The sequence below is a fragment of the Solea solea genome, chromosome 12, assembly GCF_958295425.1.
Source record: "Solea solea chromosome 12, fSolSol10.1, whole genome shotgun sequence".
Lineage (NCBI taxonomy): Eukaryota > Metazoa > Chordata > Actinopteri > Pleuronectiformes > Soleidae > Solea > Solea solea.
The window spans coordinates 25,806,728-25,827,440 of NC_081145.1; the positions used below are offsets into that span (position 1 = coordinate 25,806,728).

A 20,713-nucleotide genomic window follows, 5' to 3' on the forward strand; every position below is an offset into this window, starting at 1 on the left:
GGGCAGTAGTAAGAAATCTACAGGACCTGATGGTTTATCGGCATATGCTCTTCTGAACTTATGGCCCTTTTCCACTATGGTCCCGGCTCGGCACAGCACGGTTTATGTTGCATCTCACTACAAAATAAGTACCGACTCAACGTGGGCGGAGTCATCACTGCACGGCTGTGTGAAATACACTGAAATACAGCAGCAGGGTTTGTGATGCCGGTCGCAATCAGCAGTGCTGTCGCTAAATACACCAGACTCCTCTGATAAATATTGAGCTTTTAGACATTTCCCTGGTAGTTGTTAGAGATTAACTCACATTTTTAGGATTGTTTTTAGTGGCTCTGTGCGTCTGTTTCTGTGAATGGGGTGAAGTCTGCCATTTCTGATTGCTTTGTTTTAATCTGTTTTTTGTAGTTGTAGAAATAATCAGGTAATCTTTGTGGTTAGTGAGTTTTTCAGTCAGTTCTCGTGGAGTTTTTATACTAGATGTAGTAGTTTTAGTGATAGACCCTACACTTATTATTATAATAATTCAAATTTTTGTAATACTGGAAGAAAGGCCAAGTGATAATAACAATAAATTGCTTCCTCTTCTGGTAAAAATTGATTGCAAGTTTCCTCATAATAAAATTTTTTATGACAGTTGGTCAAACAGCTGAAGGGTGCATTACTGCCACCTGGAATGATCTGCTGCTAACATGCTTCACTGGACAAACTGTCTCTTACTTTGTGTCTGAGGCTCCAGGTTCATGACTGAAGCTTAGAGGTCGATACATAGACTGGTCACTCTTCACAGACAGACAGCTGGGTCCTGGAGACTCTGCTCTGTCCTCGTCTTTCTCCACACAATCACTCATCTGCTGGACTTCAGTCATTCTGAGACACACACACACAAACACACACACAGATTTACTGATGCAGAAATGGAGAAGACGTGTGTTGGCAAGCAAACAACAGCTTATAATGAAAACTTATGAAGACATAAAAACACAAAAAAGATCAGAAAAAAGTCTGGCAGATAATTACAGACAGACTGAATGTATAAACCGTCCCAATATCAATATTTACAGCGCTCATTAGAGCAAAATAACTTAATATATAACCTAATATATAAAAAGCACTTTTTCTCATTAGTTTGTGCAAATGAGCTCCTCACTTACTTAACACTGCTCCACTGAAAGCATCATATTTGCACTTTAAAGAGTTACCTCTTCATTCCTGTTTCCTGGAGGACATCTGATGTGGATCTGTGTTCAGTCCAGTGACCAATCACACAAGAGAAAACTGAAACACAACAGGAGTTTTCTGTTAGAGAAGGTGTTTTATGAAATCTGCACTTCATGCATGGAGCTCAATCTTCTGTGGCCACAGTGAAGGTGATTGAGTGACATTTGTGTGCCATAGCAGCCTATGTCCAGTAGATGGTGCTAGGCTACTCTGCTTGTATGTTACTGAAGTGTTTCTACCCTGAGATATCACAAACACATGAGCCTCTGACTTTATTGCAAACAGTTCTGATGGTTCAGCCTTTATTTAGATTTCCCATGTGTTTATTTTAAGATCAGAAAATGCCACACAGTAAAAGTACTTCATACTACTTGTGCATAAAGTAAACAAAAGTACTTTATCCAATTAAATTGAAACCATAAACTATGAATACAAATTGTGGATTTTATACTACTTCAAATATAGACAAATATTTTAGTTTTTGTTTGCAAATGTGAAATTTGACCCTGGATTTCTCCAAAGGTACACAGTAAAAGTACTTCATACTATTTGTGAAGTACTCACCTACTAAATTGTGTAATTTTATTTCAATTAAATAAATACATTTTACTAATGGGTTATTTGACATAGTTATTTCATTTTTAATCAAAATGATCATTTATAGTCGCTTGGATTATTTTTAACTTTGTGTTCGCTTTTTACCGGACTTTATTTTGAAAACCGGATATGGACTGCTTGGACCGTTAGAGTAGAAATATTGTAAAGGAGAGGACGTGGCGCACTTCACATTCATCATTTCTAGATACTTTTACTTCTAAAACGTAGGTACATTTTATATCAGAAGATGACATCTGATACTCGAGTAGAGTAAATGTCATGTACTTTAAGATCTTTACTTGAGTAATATTATAAAAAGTCACTTCAACTTCTACCAAAGTCATTTTCTGCCAGAGGCAATATATTATATTGTTGGCATCAGGGGCGTCACTAGGTTTTAAGGACAGGGGGGGCTTAGCCCCCAGGAGATGCACAGAATGTGAGCGAACGTTTAATTTCACAAACAGCTAACAAAAACTGAGAAATGGCACGTTTTGGACAGATTTAACAGAGATACTTTACTGTGCAAATGTTTTAGGCCACCATTACATTTTTAACACAGTACAACAAAAAACACAGGAAGTACTGTATGTTTACACAATGATTTGAATTAATAACTGATCAACAAAGAGGGTAATGCCATGACTTTCACTCACAACACAATAATTGTTTGCTCCCAAATATTTTGAAGTCACACAGAATATATTTTGGGCACATATGCGACTAAAATGGTTGTAATTTTAAGCCCTGAAAAAATATAACTTAATTACATAAATTACAGTTATATTAAGGTACTCTTGAAAATATTTGGGCCAGGCTAATTTGGCTTATACATCACTCTCTTGGCTATCTCCACTTTCCAATCATTACTCTCCTAAATAAAAGCTCAAGTTAATTAAGTCTTGTATGGTGCACTTGGACTGAAATGTTTCATATTTCATATTCATATTGAGTTCCATAAAATTCCAGGACTGTCTGCATCACAAATGACTCTATCCTGTGAAATCCTTTAGACTCACCTTTCCAGTAGAGGTTTCTCCCCTCTCACTCTCTCTGCTCCTCTGCCCTGACTCCTACAGGTCAATAGGGGTGGTGGAGTGATTATTATTATTACTACCGTATTATCATTATTATTATTATTATTATCCACATAATCATACGTGAATGAGCTGTTTCACGGTGTGCATCTGATGCTGGAGCTGATGCTCCAGAAGGAAGTCACCCCAAAGATAATATGAAGAGTGCACACCTAACTCTATAAACAACCAGGACCTTCACATTGCATTTCGGACTAACTAGCTAGCTACTGTAAGTAGCAGAGTTCTTTTGGAGCTGAAATGTAACTTTTGACCGCAAACAATAAAGGTAAGACGTGCACAGAGATATACAGCACGCATCTCATGCTGCCTCCTGTACAGGGGGCTCTCGGCTACAGAGTGTGTAAGCCAGGTTTTTATTTGTCAAACAGGGAGCATTTGGCAATTACGTGGGACTTTCTGCTGTTAGCTGGGGGGCTGCAGCTAACTTATTGTTACTATCAGCAGTGATACTTACTCTCTTGAAAAAATGTCGTATATCCATTCTTGTTCACGTTCTTCTCCTAATGCTGCTCTAGTCGGTTCTGTGTGCTCCGCTCCCGGTACACACACTGCAGGTACCCAGGTACCGAGTGCAAGCTAGGTTGCAGGGAAAACGTGGACTGGATTTCAGTGATTTGGGCGTGCTCTATATGAACAAGTGGAATGGACTCGATAACGACGCACTGACTCTGACTCTCTACCGCTTCCATAAGGGAAACTAAGATTTATGATCACATTTAAGTTAATAATAACTGGTTATATGATTATTTATCTAAACTCAAATTCTCGCCACATTATATTGAATTTGTCAGCACTTTTTTGTAAAAAAAAGCCCCCCTAAAATAGGCCTAATGACGCCACTGGTTGGCATTATTTTATTATATATAATCTTAAATACAAAAAGGTAACAACAGAGAAAGAACAAAATAAATAAATGAAATACAGTATATAAACACCGAAGTAAATTGCACAAATCCTTCATCACAGGATCTAATAATCATGCTTCAAAATTCCCTGAAGAAAGCTAAAAAAAAAAAATAACCGGTTTTCTGGTAACATACTTTTACTTTAACACACTAAATCATCATATATAATCGTATATTACCGTTATAATCACGTCAGTACTCACCGTTCTGTCTTTGTGCTGCGCAGTTAAAACGGCGACTGAACCAAAGTCGGCGACTGAACCAAGGTCAGCGACTGAAACAAAGTCACAGAGTAGTTTTTTTACTTTCACTTTCTTTGTGAATAAAGGAACAACTGAACAACTGACGTCACACTCAACAGACAACACATACTTCATCTACAGTCTGTGTAAACCAGTCATGTCAAAGTCAAATACACGGGGGGCCAAAATAAAAAAAAATGGTACAAGTGGAGGGCCGGGCTGGTTCAATGTTTATTAAAACTCGCAATTATTGCACATATTGAACCAATACCAATAACACAGCCTATATTGCACTTAACATTAATCATTAAATTAAATTAAATTAAATTAAATTAAATTAAATTAAATTAAATTAAGCAAAACATAAATAAAATCAGTTGCAATATTTTCTCAAGGCTCTTTCAGTAACAAATTGAAAACGTTTTTTCTTCTTCTTCTTTTTAACAGGTAAACAGCAAAATGTAATTGTCCTTCAAAGCTCAATGGCGAGATAAATGCAAAAATGAAACAGCATGCATTAAAAACAAATCAGTGTGCTGCTCTGATCCTCACCAATGACTGTCTTTTATAATAAAATTAGAAAAGTTAGTGCAAACTTGGAAAAAGTGCAAAACAGTTGCATTCATTTCTTAGGCAAGATTTGTCTTTCTGTGCGTCTGTGTGTTTCGTTGTTTCATAGTGCCTTCTTAAGTTATATTCTTTCATAACAGACACGCTGTCTCCACACACAAGACACACAGGCTTTCCTTTTACTTCGGTGAACATGTATTCTGTCTCCCACCTGTCTTGAAACCCCCTGTGTTCAGCGTCTACCTTCTACCTTGCCATTTTGGGGGAGAGGGAGATGAAAATTGACGGCGATGTTTAGTCCTCCACTGTGACTGTGCTGCTGCTCATGAAGAGAAGACGCGTGATCGCGCTCGCTTGCGGGCACTCGGTACTCGCCAATGCACTCGCAATGCATCTTGGGATTTGTAGTATTATGGTGCTGCGGGCACATAATACTGCGGGCCAGTTTAAATAGTAATTAAATATCATCCCGCGGGCCAGAGACAACTCATTCACGGGCCGGATCCGGCCCGCGGGCCTTGACTCTGACATATGTGGTGTAAACGGTTAAAAAATGACCAGTATTACGTCAGTTTGATATTCAAAATAAAAAACTATTATGCACTTAAACCACTTCATTGAATTATGTCAAACCAACTGTGCAACACAGGCTTGTTTTTTCGGGCCGTTTATTTTTTGACTACTTATTTTGCCATTTTTTCCTTCTGAGGAACGAAGTGAAGGACAGGAAGTCAGGTGACCCAAAAGGAAAAGCGTCAATTCAAAATAAAAGCCGAGAGGATAGTAGAGAAACAAATAATTATTGAGACTTCCATTCAACTTCCATTGTTTTCCTAGTAAATACAGTACAAGTATGCTGCTGCAATCTTGAACACAACACATCAAAAGTAAACAAAAATAAATGAGAGGTGGAAAGAAAAAAAGTGCGAGAGTATGGCAGTCAGTTTACTTTACAAGTTACAGCATACATTAAGAGTTATGATAGTTTTTTGTTCTGTGAGGGGGAGATCGTTGATATATATATATATACACTGTTCTTTTGTACTTTCTTTTATAAACACAGAGACATTTGTTTTTGTTTGTGAATTTCCAATTGTGAATGTGAAACTAAGATAACAGAAGAATTAGATCTACTTGCTCAGCGCGTTCGTGAACAACAGCCAAAAAGGCATGATGGGAGTAACACGGTCGTGAACGGAAAACGTCTCGTAAAGAATGAAGTTGTGAATATGTGAAATGTTCACATGTCACAATGTCACAGGTTCGGGACGACTGGACCGAGCTGACGAGGTAGTAGCTGCTTTCACAGAATAAATGTCTTGAGGGTAGGACGGGATGTACAACGCCCGTCTCAGAATTGTCTTTAGGAGGGAGACTCCCGTCATGGGCTGCCTCTGGCGTCACCAGCGACAAACTCTTATCATCCATGAAGTGGATCAGCTCCGCATAAGACTCAGCGTCCTTTTCCTCATCTGCCAGCAGCTGATCTGCGTGTTCAGTGGTGGGTCTCTGTTAGAATCGTGTCCTTTAACCCTTCCAAACGAAGGTGGCCCAAGAATTTCGTCTCCCATAGTTCGTAGTTCTTTTATTGGACAGGCTCAGTACCACAGGTGGCTTGTGAAGTTTGCCCAACATCAATAAATAATGAATACAAATCAACAAATAATAATTGAGGGCACAGTTCAACAGAAAGTCCGATTTTTAGAGAGATCTTTACAAGAGAACGGCCTCAATTTCTTTTTTTCCCCACATGGAAAAAAAAAACCTCTATCTCCCCGTCGGGGAATTGAACCCCGGTCTCCCGCGTGACAGGCGGGGATACTCACCACTATACTAACGTCTGTCAACGCTGCTGATCGTTGACCTCTTTATTCCTTGTATAGCTAAGTTTCACTTCACTTTTTCTATTAATTCTTTATTGTAGTTTCCTATCAATGCGGATATAATATATTTGTGGCCAATAACGGGATGTTTACCCGTTTTGATAGTTAGAGTCAAGACGCCTGCACGTTCCAGTGAGTGAGACATCGACGCCAGAGGACAATCTTTCAGTTACTTCTACGGCGTTTTATAACGTTTGTCAAACTTTTCGAACTTGTGTTATTTATGTTATGTTATTACATCCCACAATGATGAGATGATACGTAATACTAATTAGATATCATTTCAGATATACGACGTATAACGATCAGATTGTGATTAGACTGTGATATGTAGTCTCGAACATTATGACCTTCTTTTCCTATTGAGATAGTTCTGTTGTAAAAGTTAAAAAAATGGTTAATTGCCTTCTTGTGTGTCATCTTATTTATTACCTCGGGTATTCCGATTAACACATGATGACACAACATGGACGGCAGCTCGGCAAAATACCGTAGTCCTGCAGCGTCCTCTAGTGTATTGCAAAATACCGAAATATTTATTTTTCTGTAATTATCCCTTAATTATTATAATTATTTTACTTCTGAAAGTGTAAAGTTACAAACACATAATGGATTATTTAATTGAAGGTGTTGTTTTTATTTGTTTTTAATCAGGATCATGCACTGACCTCAAATGATGATTATGTGATAAAGGCAGATGTTTAGTGTTGCAGGTTATACTTTAACACGTAAACTTACATGTAAATATGATCATATAAACTCAAAAGGGTCTGGGATCACCACTTTAAATAAAATAAAAATATGCAGTGTCCTGGTTCGAGACCTTCTTAAAGAGGACACAGTTATGAATTGAGTGAACTACATAACTGATATCTCTTTAGCTATGGAAAACGATTGATTTCACACACAGAAACTCACACAGTTGTATTGTCTTTCGATATCAAATTGTTTTTTGACATATATATATATATATAAAACAAACAGTTGACAAATTGTATAAAAATTTCCCCAACCAAAATAATAATAAAAGAAATATTCTGTCCAGAAATTTAATTTCTAATTTTCTGCAGCTGTGGGCCCACTTATTTATTTGTGCACAGTTAGAGTTGGGCTCAAAATATATAAGTTGGACTCCGAAATACTTAGTGTAGGAATCTTACTGGCTTCATCCACAACCAGACCTGAAGTCTCTCTCTCTCTCACTCTCACTCACTCAATCTCTCTCTCATTCTCACTCACTCTCTCCCCGCCAAACGCACTAATGTGAAAACTTAACACGTGTAAAAAACATTAGGAAACAGTGCATAAGTGACATTCAACACTTCACAGAAATTATTTTAACACTCATTATTACATTTGAAAAATAGAACGGTGGTATATTTGTTTTAAGACACCCACACTTCTCCGTGACAAGCTAACTAGCTGCTAACTAGCTACTGACGAGCAGCACAAACACATCACAAAGTGCTTAAAAAAAAAACATGGATTAAAAGGTTTACAGGCTTACCTAATGTGAAATAAAATGACTGCCAGTCACCACCATGGAAAGTCCACTGATAATATTTCCACTCTCATATGCGGAGCTAACGTACACGAAGTGCTTCTCCTTCAGCAGTCAAATCGTAGTGTATCCCAGAAGCCACCCAGTGGACTTGACTTGACTAGTCTTGTGTGTGTGTGTGTGTGTGTGTGTGTGTGTGTATGTATATGTATATGTATATCTATCTACATATATATATATGTATATATTGTTTTTATTTTTTTCCTTTCATTTTTCGTTTCACATGGATCGAAGACATCGGACGTTTCAGAAAGAATGTTATGAATATGTGAAATGTTCACGGGACAATGTCACAGGTTCAGGACGACAGGACCGAGCTGATGATGTTAAAAGTGATGTCACAGCGTCATGGCCACAGAAAAACGACACCATCAGCGTTTGTGTTTGGGTTGGTTTGTTTTTCAGATGATGTTTGTCCCAGATCTGCTGAAGCTGCGTCACAGAGCAGGACTCAGGATGAAGATCATCATCACTCCCGCCTGTTGAGAGAAGAGTCAGAGTCACAGCAGTGATTCAGTGAAGCAGCAGATAATTCAGTTAAGTTCAGAGCTGCTTCATGTTCACGTGTTACATTTATCACTTTACTTTACATTCACTCATTTACCAAACACTCATGATGGCATCATAAAGTAACTGTGATTTTTGAATGTATACAACAGTTGGTGTGAGCGCCCTCTGCCTTCAGACCAGCATCAGTTCTTCTGTAGGATTATAGTCAGGTGTTTGATTCACCAATAAGACTCAACAGGTAGAAACGGCTTGAAAGTGGATGAGCAACAGCCAGACTCTGCTACCAAGGTGAGGTTGTGGAAGACGTTTTCATGTCACAGGTCAAACACTGTGGCGAGACTCAGTTCAGTGACATCAGCAAAGAGCAGAACCCGAACCCTAACCTCACTAACACTCACAACAAATACCAGTGTCATATCTTTCCAACCCTGGGGGCGGGACATTAGAAAACACATCTGTGGGTTGGATTTGAGGATTCAGGTATGTGTGTGTTCTTGTATTTGTTGCTTTGTGAGGACCAAAGGTCATTTAAACCAAAAGGTACTTTTCCACAACACTCGACACGTTTATTTCTCTATTCCATCAGTGATAGTACCTGGTACTTGGTGTGTTTTTTTAGTACCTGCTCTGACAAAGTTCCAAAGGTGTAGTGGAAAAGCACCAATAGATAGTGTGTGTGTGTGTGTGTGTGTCACTATTCTCACAGCTTCACTAAGGAAACAGACTGTGAATAGTATAGCAATGATCAATGTGGACACTGACTCTTAACACTCTACTGACCCCAGAGTGTCGTCTGGAATCTGTGTCTCCAGAGTGTCGTCTGGACTCTGTGTCTTCAGAGTGTCCAGTCTGTAGTCTGGACTCTTCACAAGATCAGACAGAAGCTTCACTCCTGAATCCTGCAGATAGTTCCCACTCAGGTCCAGTTCTTTCAGGTGGGAGGGGTTGGACTTAAGAGATGAGACCAGAGAAGAACAGCTGATCTCTGACAAACTGCAGCCCCTCAACCTGAATAAAGAATAAAACATGAGACTTTAGACAACGACTATGTGTGTGTGTGAGATTTTAGAAAAAGTGTTTTACCAGTTTAACCAGTTGCAATCTTTTCTTACCAGAAATGAGATTTATGAAAAGTCAAACCACGCCACAGCACGGAAACAGTTCTCTTGAGAGTTACCAGCGATCTCTTGCTTACCGTTGACTCGAGTAGCTATGCTGTTTTGGTGCTCCTGGACCTAACTGTAGCTTTTGATGTTGATAACAGAATTCTCTTATCGCGCCTAAACAATGTGTAGTCATCACAGACTCGGCCCTCCCATGGTCCCAGTCCTACCTAACTGATCGTAGATTCTCAGTTGTTTTAGGTGATTTCTCCTCACCCACAGCCCCTCTCACTTCTGGAGTCCCCCAAGGTTCCATCTTGGGCCCTATATTCTTTTTATTATATATATATACTGCCACTGGGGTCCATTTTTAATAAACATAAAATGGCCTTTCACTGCTTTGCAGATGATGTTCAGATCTACCTGCCTTTTAAATCATATTGTCATGCCTCTGTTCAGGCTCTGCTTGACTGTTTAAAAGATGTCAAATCCTGAATGAACAGTAACTTTCTAAATCTAAATGATGACAAAACTGAAATCATTATTTTTGGACACAATGTCCCTGACTGTCTCTCTGGTCTGTTAGGCTCCTCTTTTGCTAACATCCAGTCATCTGTAAAAACCTTGGTGTGACCTTTGACAATGCTTTTCAATTTGACAAACAAGTGAAATCTGTAATCAGGAATAGTTTTTACAAACTCAGAATTTTAGCAAAGGTCAAAGGCTACCTCCCGGCAACTCGTGCAGAACGCTGCAGCACGCCTTCTGACTGGGAAGTGCAAACGTGAGCACATCACACCGATATTGGCCTCACTCCACTGGCTACCAGTTAGTTTTAGGATTGATTTTAAAATTCTCTTAATTGTTTTTAAATTATTAAATGGGCTGGCACCTCAATATCTGGCTAAACTGCTGCACCTACACAGCCCAGTCAGAGCACTTAGGTCGGCTAATCAGCTGCTGTTAGACGTCCCTAAAACAAAGCTGAAGACTGAATGCTGAACGGAATGCCCTGGCACATTAGAGGCACTGAGACTGTTGAGCATTTTAAATCGTCTTTAAAAACCTACTTTTACTGCAGCACGTTTAACACAGGCTGAGTTGGACTCCCATTGTTTTCTCTTTGTTTGTTTTTTGCTTCTTATGTGTTTTACTATGCTCTATATGCTTGGTTGTTTTTAAATAGGCTCTATAAATAAACTTTGAGTTGAGTTGAGAGAGTGTGTGTGTGTGTGTGTGTGTGTGTTTCATTCATTCATCAGTGAATCCATTGAGTTTAACGTTAATGAAATGAAAGATTTAAACAACAACAGCAGCTTTAGTCAGTGAACTCACTTCAGAGTCTCCAGTCTACAATGTGGACTCTCCAGTCCAGAACACAGCAGAATCACTCCTGAATCCTGTAGATCCTTGTTGTCACTCAGGTCCAGTTTTTGCAGGTGGGAGGAGTTAGACCTCAGAACTGAGACCAGAGAAGAACAGCTGATCTTTGACAAACTGCAGCCCCTCAACCTGAATAAAGAATAAAACATGAGACTTTAGACAACGACTGTGTGTGTGTGTGTGTGTGTGTTTCATTCATTCATCAGTGAATCAAATTAGTTTAACGTTAATGAAATGAAAGTTTAAAAAACAACAGCGGCTTTAGTCAGTGAACTCACCCCAGAGTCTCCAGTCCACAATGTGGACTCTCCAGTGCAGAACACAGCAGAATCACTCCTGAATCCCTCACATCCTTGTTCTTACTCAGGTCCAGTTCTCTCAGGTGGGAGGAGTTAGACCTCAGAACTGAGACCAGAGAAGAACAGCTGATCTCTGACAAACTGCAGCCCCTCAACCTGAATAACGAATAAAACATGAGACTTTAGACACTGGCCGTTTCTCAATATCCATACTTGTGCGTACTTGAGCGTACTTGCGTACTCCCGTACTTGTGAAAACGTCATCAGCCTCAGTCCAAGTGCTGTTCCAATTCTCAAGTAAGCGAACAGCGAGGACGGTTCTCAAACCCGGAAATGTTCTCGCCCCGCCCATTTTTACCAAGTATGCATCGGAGGTGACTTAAGCGTACTTGCGATGGCCATGTATCCCAGAATACATTTCGGCGGAGCATAGCAGCAGATAATAGAAATATAAATCTGAAATAAATATTTTTCTGTGTCCAGGAACAAAGTTTTAACATCATTTGAGGCGAGAAATTAGTCATATAGAATTCAAACATGTGGTTTGTGTATGAAGATCTGACGTATTTATAGTTTGGCAGCGACGTTTGTCGGAGGTGATCAGCTCCGCCTCTGCGGGCGCTCGGCGCTCACTGTGCCCGGCACAGAGCAGCGTTACCTCGGCCTGTCCTGATGAAATGATCCGCTGGCTCAGACGTCGCTGTCATTAGATGCTCGGTGTGATCCATAGATTTGTTGTGGACGTGTTATTTTGTTTTTAATGGAAACGTTTTGACCTGACAGTTTGAAGGGTTGTATATTGTTAATGTTTTATTTATTTTAACTTTGAATTTTAGATTTATATTAAAGTCGAGATTTATATTTAAATATAATATGTAAATATTAGATATGTATAGTATAGTATGTAGAGTAGTATATATTTGTACACGTACATATATGTCATACATACATATATACATATATACTACTCTACAATGCTGTAATATATCTATTTTCCACATTGTATTATTTGTATTGTATATTTTAATAGAAATACATTAATAAATGAAGTTAAATATTTAAAATGTAAAAACATATATATGCATTTATTAAAAGTATTTCATATGTTCATTTATCAACACTGTAGGTGGCGGTAATGAGGCTGCAGCACTTGGCGCCAGCCACCATTCAAACAGCAGAACAATACATACATACTTGCATACTTGAGTATTGAGAAACAACCACATACTTGTGTACTCCCGTACTTGGCAAGTATATACTCCCAGCGTACTTCTCAAGTATATACTTCCCAAGTACGCAAGTACATACTTGCTTACTTGAGTATTGAGAAACGGCCAATGACTGTGTGTGTGTGTGTGTGTGTGTGTGTGTGTGTGTGTGTGAGAAAGTGTGTGTGTGTTTCATTCATTCATCAGTGAATCAAATGAGTTTAATGTTAATGAAATAAAAGTTTAAAAAAACAACAGCGGCTTTAGTCAGTGAACTCACTTTAGAGTCTTCAGTCTACAATGTGGACTCTCCAGTCCAGAACACAGCACCTTCACTCCTGAATTCTGCAGATAATAGTTCCAGCTCAGGTCCAGTTCTCTCAGGTGGGAGGAGTTGGATTTCAGAACTGAGACCAGAGAAGAACAGCTGATCTCTGACAAACTGCAGTCCCTCAACCTGAATAAAGAATAAAACATGAGAGCTTGCTGCTTGAAACCAGTCAGTTCAAAATTCACAATAATCCAGTCTGTGATTTTAGAAAAATATCAAAGGTGAAAAACACACACATGAGAAGACATATTGACATTTTCATCAACGTCTTCTCTTGTTGTGTTTGACATGAAACATCTTTCATGTTCTACATGAACATGGAGTCACAGTGAGGTGTCCATCATGTCCACAGTCTGAGTGTGTGGAGCACACCTGGGACCTGGACTCATGTCAAACTCAGACATGTTGGACACACAGACCCGATCAGCACTGACTTCACAGCTGATGGTTATTAACGAGCTAACGTCACTCGATTACTCTGTGCCTTAATGTAACGTCAGCAGACTCTGGATCTGATCAGGTCTTTGGGTTTGCTTTGAACCGTGTGGACGTCCACAGTGAGGTCTAAAAAGTGTTTTCATTCAGTTCAAAGCAAGAATCGTAACCAGCTGATTAATCTGCACTTTAAACTTTCAAAATTTAAAACATCTGCAGAAAAACAACACAGCGGACTCACAAAGTGAGAAGAATATTTGATCAATCAAACCATTAATCATCACTGATTGATGATGTTATTGATCATGTCTGAACTCACCGAGCCTTCCTGCAGTTCCTCACAGCTGGAATCAGTCTGCGTTTTCCCTGGACCGTTGTGTTGTACTTGTTCAGGTCCAACTCATCCAGAACCTCCTCAGACATCTGCAGCATGTAGGCCAGTGCTGAGCAGTGGATTTCAGAGAGTTCCTGTCCTCTGTCCTTTGACTTCATGAACTCTTGGATCTTCTGATGCACTGATTGGTCGTTTATCTCTGTCAGACAGTGGAAGATGTTGATGCTTCTGTCAGGTGAGATGTTGTCTGTGTTCATCTCCTTCAGGTTCTCGATGACTCTCTGGATGATTTCTGGACTGTTCTGAGTCTGATCCAGCAGATCTCCTAAGAGTCTCTGGTTGGACTCCAGACAGAGTCCATGAAGGAAGCGAACAAACAGGTCCAGGTGACCATTTTCACTTTGAAGTGATTTCTCCATGGCTCCTTTCAGGAACACATCCAGAGAAGTGTACCCACCACCATCATCATCACCATCTTTTTTTCTGAAGAAGTCCTGCAGTACCTCTGTCTTCCTGTTGGTGAAACAGTGGAACATGTAGACTGCGGCCAGAAACTCCTGAACGCTCAGATGAACAAAGCAGTAGACCGTTTTCTGGAAGATCACGCTCTCTCTTCTGAAGATCTCTGTACAAACCCCTGAGTACACCGAGGCCTCTGTCACACTAAGACCACACCGGTCCAGGTCTTCTTGGTAGAACATGATGTCTCCTTTCTGCAGATGTTCAAAGGCCAGCCTCCCCAGCTTCAGAAGAACGTCCCTGTCGGCCTCCATCAGTTCCTGTGGACTCGTCTCAGATCCTTTATCGTACTTGTTCTTCTTCCTCTTTGTCTGAACCTGCAGGAAGTGTGAGTACAGGTCTGTCAGGGTCTTGGGCAGCTCTCCTCTCTGCTCCGTGGTCAACATGTGCTCCAGAACTGTAGCACTGATCCAGCAGAAGACTGGGATTTGACACATGATGTGGAGGCTCCTGGACGTCTTGATGTGTGAGATGATTCTGCTGGACAGATCTTCAGTTCTGGATCTCTTCCTGAAGTACTCGTCCTTCTGGTCGTCAGTGAAGCCTCGTACTTCTGTTAACCTCTCAACACATGTAGGAGGGATCTGATTGGCCGCTGCAGGTCGGGAAGTTATCCAGATGAGAGCCGAGGGAAGCAGATTCCCCTGGATGAGGTTGGTCAGCAGCACGTTGACTGATGACCTGTGTGTGACATCAGAAACAAGCGTCCTGCTGTTGAAGTCCAGTGAGAGTCTGCTTTCATCCAGGCCGTCAAAGATGAACAAAGGTTTACACACAGCGAGGTTCTCTGCTCTGACCTTCTGTAATGTTGGATAGAAAACATGGAGCAGTGTGAGAAGACTGTGCTGCTCATCTCTGATCAGGTTCAGCTCCCTGAACGAAAGCACAATCAGCAGATTCACATCCTGGTTTTCCAAACCCTCGGCCCAGTCCAGAGTGAACTTCTGCACTGAGAAGGTTTTTCCAACACCAGCGACACCGTTGGACAGGACGACTCTGATGCTCCCCTGCTGGTCAGGTAAGGCTTTAAAGATGTCGCAGTACTTAATGGGAGTGTCCTGGACCATCTTCTTCTTGGAGGATGTCTCCAGCTGCATCACCTCATGTTGAGTATTGACCTCTTCACTCTGTCCCTCTGTGATGTAGAGCTCATTGAAGATCCTGTTCAGGAGGGTTCTACTTCCTCTTCCATCAGTTCCTTCAGTCACATATTCAAATCTCCTCCTCAGACTCATCTTATGTTCATGTAGAACCTCCTGCAGACCAACATCTGCTGAAAGACAAGAGACGTCAGAAGTCAGACTGAAGAAAGAATCTGAGCAGCTGATGATTATTTTCATCAGCCACAGAAAAAATGTCATGTTTTTCTGTGGCCTTGTTGTTTTACATTGTTTGTTGTAAAATGAAAAACTACAGTCATTTTCACTGGAATGACTTGAATAACTTTATTCTGAAAGACTGAATCCTTCTAGAATAACTGTGATGATTGTGAAGGAAAAAGTATCATCTGCATACAAGAGAAAAATAATGATGGAAAAGCAGGAACATCTGTGTAAACCTGAATTTCATTAACCTACAGGGGGCCGCAGAGAGTTTAACACCATCATCTTCATGATCACATGAGTTAAAATGAGTAACATTTTTAACTTTTAAACATTCTTCTCCTGTTTTTCCATTTCTAAATTGTGCTAGTGCTGATGGGAGCTGCTCTCCTTACGTATCTTACTCTGTACACTGATGGTCTGTGGTCCATGTCCTGTTCTGGGTCTTTTCCCACACTGGGGACAGCAGGAGTTTCCTGGTGGACCAGACTGGTCCCAGTATGAGGAGATGCAGCGTCTGCAGAACCAGTGACCACAGCTGGTGGAGACTGGATTCTTCAGGACGTCCTGACACAGAGGACAGCAGGACGTGTGCTCGTCCACGGCAAACTTGTGTCTGTGAAGACATTTCTTCATTACTAACATGTCAGGGACAGGTGGACGTGTGTGTGGCTGAGACAGACAGTGAATGAAAACCCTTGTTTGTTGACTGAAGCAACAAACTTGAAGAGACACATTTGTTCTCTGATCTGAGACACTTTATTTTCTTACAGCTTTGTCTCACAGTGGTTCTGACTGTTGTAACGTTCTAACCCTCATTCTCACACACTCTCTGACTCGTCAATGGTTTGATTCATTGATCAGTTTCATCAGATAGTGAGTTCAGTTTTGAGTCGGTCTGTTCCTCACACACATTTATTTCTTCTACCTTCACAAAAGTCCAGTCAAATTCAATTTGAACCACAATTTTAAAAAAAATTACTTGTTGATCTGAAGCTGTTTCACTCCAACAGACGTAACAACAACTTTCACACTGACTGAGAAAACAGTAACATGAGAATCTTGTTCTTCATGACTCGTGTATGTGTGTGTGTTTCTGTCTTTTTGAGGACACACAGGTTTGGTTGTGAACCAACACTTTTATGAATCTGACTGTCTCTTACTGTGTCTCTGAGGCTCCAGGTTCACGATTGAAACGTATAATTCGTTCCAAAGACTGGTCACTCTTCACAGACAGACAGCTGGGTCCTGGAGACTCCGCTCTCTGTCCCTGGTTCTGACCTCTGCAAACACAAACAGAGTTTTATCCACATGTTGTTACGCGTGTCTATTTAAGAAAACTGTATGTCTGGCAATTTTGAAAAATGAATGGCCACATGGGCCGTCAAAAATATTTTCTAGCGTAAACTCTGGGCAGTAGTAAGAAATCTACAGGACCTGATGGTTTATCGGCATATGCTCTTCTGAACTTATGGCCCTTTTCCACTATGGTCCCGGCTCGGCACAGCACGGTTTATGTTGCATCTCACTACAAAATAAGTACCGACTCAACGTGGGCGGAGTCATCACTGCACGGCTGTGTGAAATACACTGAAATACAGCAGCAGGGTTTGTGATGCCGGTCGCAATCAGCAGTGCTGTCGCTAAATACACCAGACTCCTCTGATAGATATTGAGCTTTTAGACATTTCCCTGGTAGTTGTTGGAGATTAACCCACATTTTTAGGATTGTTTTTAGTGGCTCTGTGCGTCTGTGCGTCTGTTTGTGCTTCCACACTTGTTGCGTGAGTGGGGTGATGAATGGCGTTGTTTTAATCTGTTTTTTGTAGTTGTAGAACTAATCAGGTAATCTTTGTGGTTAGTGAGTTTTTCAGTCAGTTCTCGTGGAGTTTTTATACTAGATGTAGTAGTTTTAGTGATAGACCCTACACTTATTATTATAATAATTCATATTTTTGTAATACTGGAAGAAAAGGCCAAGCGATAATAACAATAAATTGCTTCCTCTTCTGGTAAAAATTGATTGCAAGTTTCCTCATAATAACATTTTTTATGACAGTTGGTCAAACAGCTGAAAGGTGCATTACTGCCACCTGGAATGATCTGCTGCTAACACGCTTCACTGGACAAACTGTCTCTTACTTTGTGTCTGAGGCTCCAGGTTCATGACTGAGGTTTGGAGGATAACCCATAGACTGGTCACTCTTCACAGACAGACAGCTGGGACCTGGAGACTCTGCTCTGTCCTCGTCTTTCTCCACACAATCACTCATCTGCTGGACTTCAGTCATTCTGAGACACACACACACAAACACACACACAGATTTACTGATGCAGAAATGGAGAAGACTTGTGTTGCCAAGCAAACAACAGCTTAAAATGAAAACTTATGAAGACATAAAAACACAAAAAAGATCAGAAAAAAGTCTGGCAGATAATTACAGACAGACTGAATGTATAAACCGTCCCAATATCAATATTTACAGCGCTCATTATGGCAAAATAACTTAATATATAACCTAATATATAAAAAGCACTTTTTCTCATTAGTTTGTGCAAATGAGCTCCTCACTTACTTAACACTGCTCCACTGAAAGCATCATATTTGCACTTTAAAGAGTTACCTCTTCATTCCTGTTTCCTGGAGGACATCTGATGTGGATCTGTGTTCAGTCCAGTGACCAATCACACGAGAGAAAACTGAAACACAACAGGAGTTTTCTGTTAGAGAAGGTGTTTTATGAAATCTGCACTTCATGTTACTTGCATGGAGCTCAATCTTCTGTGGCCACAGTGAAGGTGATTGAGTGACATTTGTGTGCCATAGCAGCCTATGTCCAGTAGATGGTGCTAGGCTACTCTGCTTGTATGTTACTGATCTCAGGGTGTTTCTACCCTGAGATTTCACAAACACATGAGCCTCTGACTTTATCACAAACAGTTCCGATGGTTCAGCCTTTATTTAGATTTCCCATGTGTTTATTAGAAGATTAGAAAATGCCACACAGTAAAAGTACTTCATACTACTTGTGCATGAAGTAAACAAACGTTCTTTGTCCAATTAAATTGAAACCATAAACTATGAATACAAAGTGTGGATTTTATACAAATTCAAATATAGACAAATATTTTAGTTTTTTTTGCAAATGTGAAATTTGACCCTGGATTTCTCCAAAGGCACACAGTAAATGTACTTCATACTACTTGTGTATTACGTACATAAAGTAATTTGTCCAATAACATTGAAACTATAAACTATTATTAAGAAATTAGGATTCGATACTACTAAGACAAATAGACTAAATAGACAAATAACCTCAGTTTTGTTCAAGTCAACTTTGACCCTGGTTTTCTCCAAAAGTAAACAGTAAAAGTATTTCATACTACTTGTGAATTAAGTATTTACTTACCTAGTAAATGATGTCATTTGTTTTCAATTAAATAAAATACATTTTACTTATGCGTTTCATTTGACATAGTTATTTAATTTTTATCCAATCCAATCCAATCCACTTTATTTATATAGCACAAGTTTAAACAAACACAAGGTTTCCAAAGTGCTGTACAAAGAATAAAACAGGGATAAAATAAATATAAAATAATAAAACAAATACAGTCACATAAAATCAACACTACGTGGTGTTAAAAGCCAAAGAAAAGAGGTGAGTTTTAAGAAGAGTTTTCAAATGAGCCAGAGAGGAAGCCTGTCTAATGTGCAGCGGCAGACCATTCCAAAGCTTTGGAGCTGCAATGGCAAATGCTCGGTCCCCTCTGAGCTTAAGCCTGACTTTAGGCACTGTCAGGAGCAGTTGGTCAGCTGACCTGAGAAATTGGCTGGGCATGTAGGGGTGCAGCAGCTCAGAGAGGTACAGTGGGGCGTAGCCATTTAAGGCTTTAAAAGCAAATAAAATAATTTTAAAATGAATCCTAAAATGAACTCATATGTGCTCATACTTGCTTGTGCCAGTTAAAAGACGTGCAGCAGCGTTTTGTACAAGTTAAAGGCGTGCAATGGAGGACCCGGTAACCCCCATATAAAGTGCATTACAGTAATCCAGCCTAGTGGTCACAAAGGCGTGGATTAAAGTTTAATTTTATTAATCCCCTTAGGGAAAGTATTCGTCTGCATTTATGACCCATCCTAGAATTAGGAGTAGTGGGCTGCCACACTGAGTAGCGCCGGGGGAGCATTGGGAGTTGGGTACCTTGCTCAGGGGTACCCCGGCCCTTTTTGGCCAGTTGGGGATTTGAACCGGCGACCTTCCAGTTACAAGTCAAGTTCCCTTTCAACTTGGCCACGGGCTGATTACTGTTTCAAATTGCTGTCTCTGAACGACTGGTTTGATTTTTGCCAGCTGCCTTAACAGGAAAAAGCTACATTTCACTACAGCTTTAATCTGGCTGTCAAATTTAAGGCCCGAGTCAATTTTTACACCCAGATTATTCACAATTGGCTTGTGATACTGTGCCAGAGAAGACAAATCAACTTGGCTGGCGGGTCACAGAAGTGCCACCAAAGACCATGACTTCTGTCTTTTCTTCATTAAAATTGATCAAAATGATCATTCATAGTCACTTGGATTATTTAGTCTAATTGAACATTGTGTTCGCTTGTTACGGGACTTTATTTTAAAAACCAGAAATGGACTGCTTGGACCGTTAGAGTAGAAATAACGTAAAGGAGAAAACGTGGCGCACTTCACATTCAGGAAAAACAAATAACGACTGACTTCCATTTCCAATCTGTCAGGATTAAGCAGTGTTGTAATCGAAATCGAAAGTACAAATACTACGATGTTGTCCTTTAGTACAAAATCCACGTATCTGTACTATACTTTATTTATAGATACTTTTTAAAACGTAAGTACATTTTATATCATAAGATGACAACTGATACACGAGTAGAGTAAATGTCATGTACTTTTTACATTACATTACATGTCATTTAGCAGACGCTTTTATCCAAAGCGACTTACAATAAGTGCATTTAAACTTAAACTACTTTAGGCCTTTACTTTAAAAAAGTTACTTCAACTTCTACCAAAGTCATTTTCTTATAGTAAATCACGTGAACACTCACCGCTATGTCCTTGTGCTGCGCAGTTAAAATGGCGACTGAACCAAAGTCACAGAATAATTTTACTTTCACTTCGCCTCCCTCCGGAAATTACAACAATAATTTCCTGTGCAGTT

General features: G+C 40.0%; 2 protein-coding genes across 4 annotated transcripts in view; both read right to left on the reverse strand.

Annotated features, from left to right (window-relative positions):
* LOC131469853 (NACHT, LRR and PYD domains-containing protein 12-like) overlaps positions 1-4,097 on the reverse strand; it is a 68,234-nt gene extending 64,137 nt beyond the window's left edge. Inside the window, exons 1-3 of the mRNA XM_058645255.1 lie at positions 4,024-4,097; positions 1,200-1,275; positions 718-867 (exon numbers count right to left, since the gene is read on the reverse strand). Coding sequence (XP_058501238.1) covers positions 718-867; positions 1,200-1,207 — 158 coding nt within the window. The 5' untranslated portion in view covers positions 1,208-1,275; positions 4,024-4,097. The remainder of the gene's footprint in view (positions 1-717; positions 868-1,199; positions 1,276-4,023) is intronic.
* Positions 4,098-7,184: 3,087 nt separating this feature from the next.
* Positions 7,185-20,635, reverse strand: LOC131469852 (NLR family CARD domain-containing protein 3-like). 3 transcript variants are annotated; one of them, XM_058645252.1, is made up of 11 exons: positions 20,601-20,635; positions 18,145-18,220; positions 17,663-17,812; positions 16,684-16,803; positions 15,925-16,136; positions 13,665-15,471; positions 12,860-13,036; positions 11,351-11,527; positions 11,025-11,201; positions 9,367-9,594; positions 7,185-8,555 (listed from the first exon to the last, which is right to left on the reverse strand). In XM_058645252.1, the coding sequence occupies exons 2-11, from the start codon at positions 18,150-18,152 to the stop codon at positions 8,546-8,548; spliced, it is 3,066 nt and encodes a 1,021-aa protein (XP_058501235.1). In that variant the 5' UTR covers positions 18,153-18,220; positions 20,601-20,635; the 3' UTR covers positions 7,185-8,545. The 3 variants fall into 3 exon arrangements, with proteins under 3 accessions (XP_058501235.1, XP_058501234.1, XP_058501236.1); XM_058645251.1 differs by having other exon boundaries at positions 13,665-15,468; positions 15,916-16,136; XM_058645253.1 differs by having other exon boundaries at positions 7,186-8,555; positions 13,665-15,468.
* Between the last annotated feature and the right edge of the window lie 78 nt (positions 20,636-20,713).

Coding starts and splice junctions, on each gene's coding strand:
- LOC131469852 (XM_058645251.1), bottom strand. Junction 13,037..13,664: donor AGGAACTGCAGGAAGGCTCG/GTGAGTTCAGAC, acceptor TTCTTTATTCAG/GTTGAGGGACTGCAGTTTGT. Junction 11,528..12,859: donor TGTAGACTGAAGACTCTAAA/GTGAGTTCACTG, acceptor TTCGTTATTCAG/GTTGAGGGGCTGCAGTTTGT.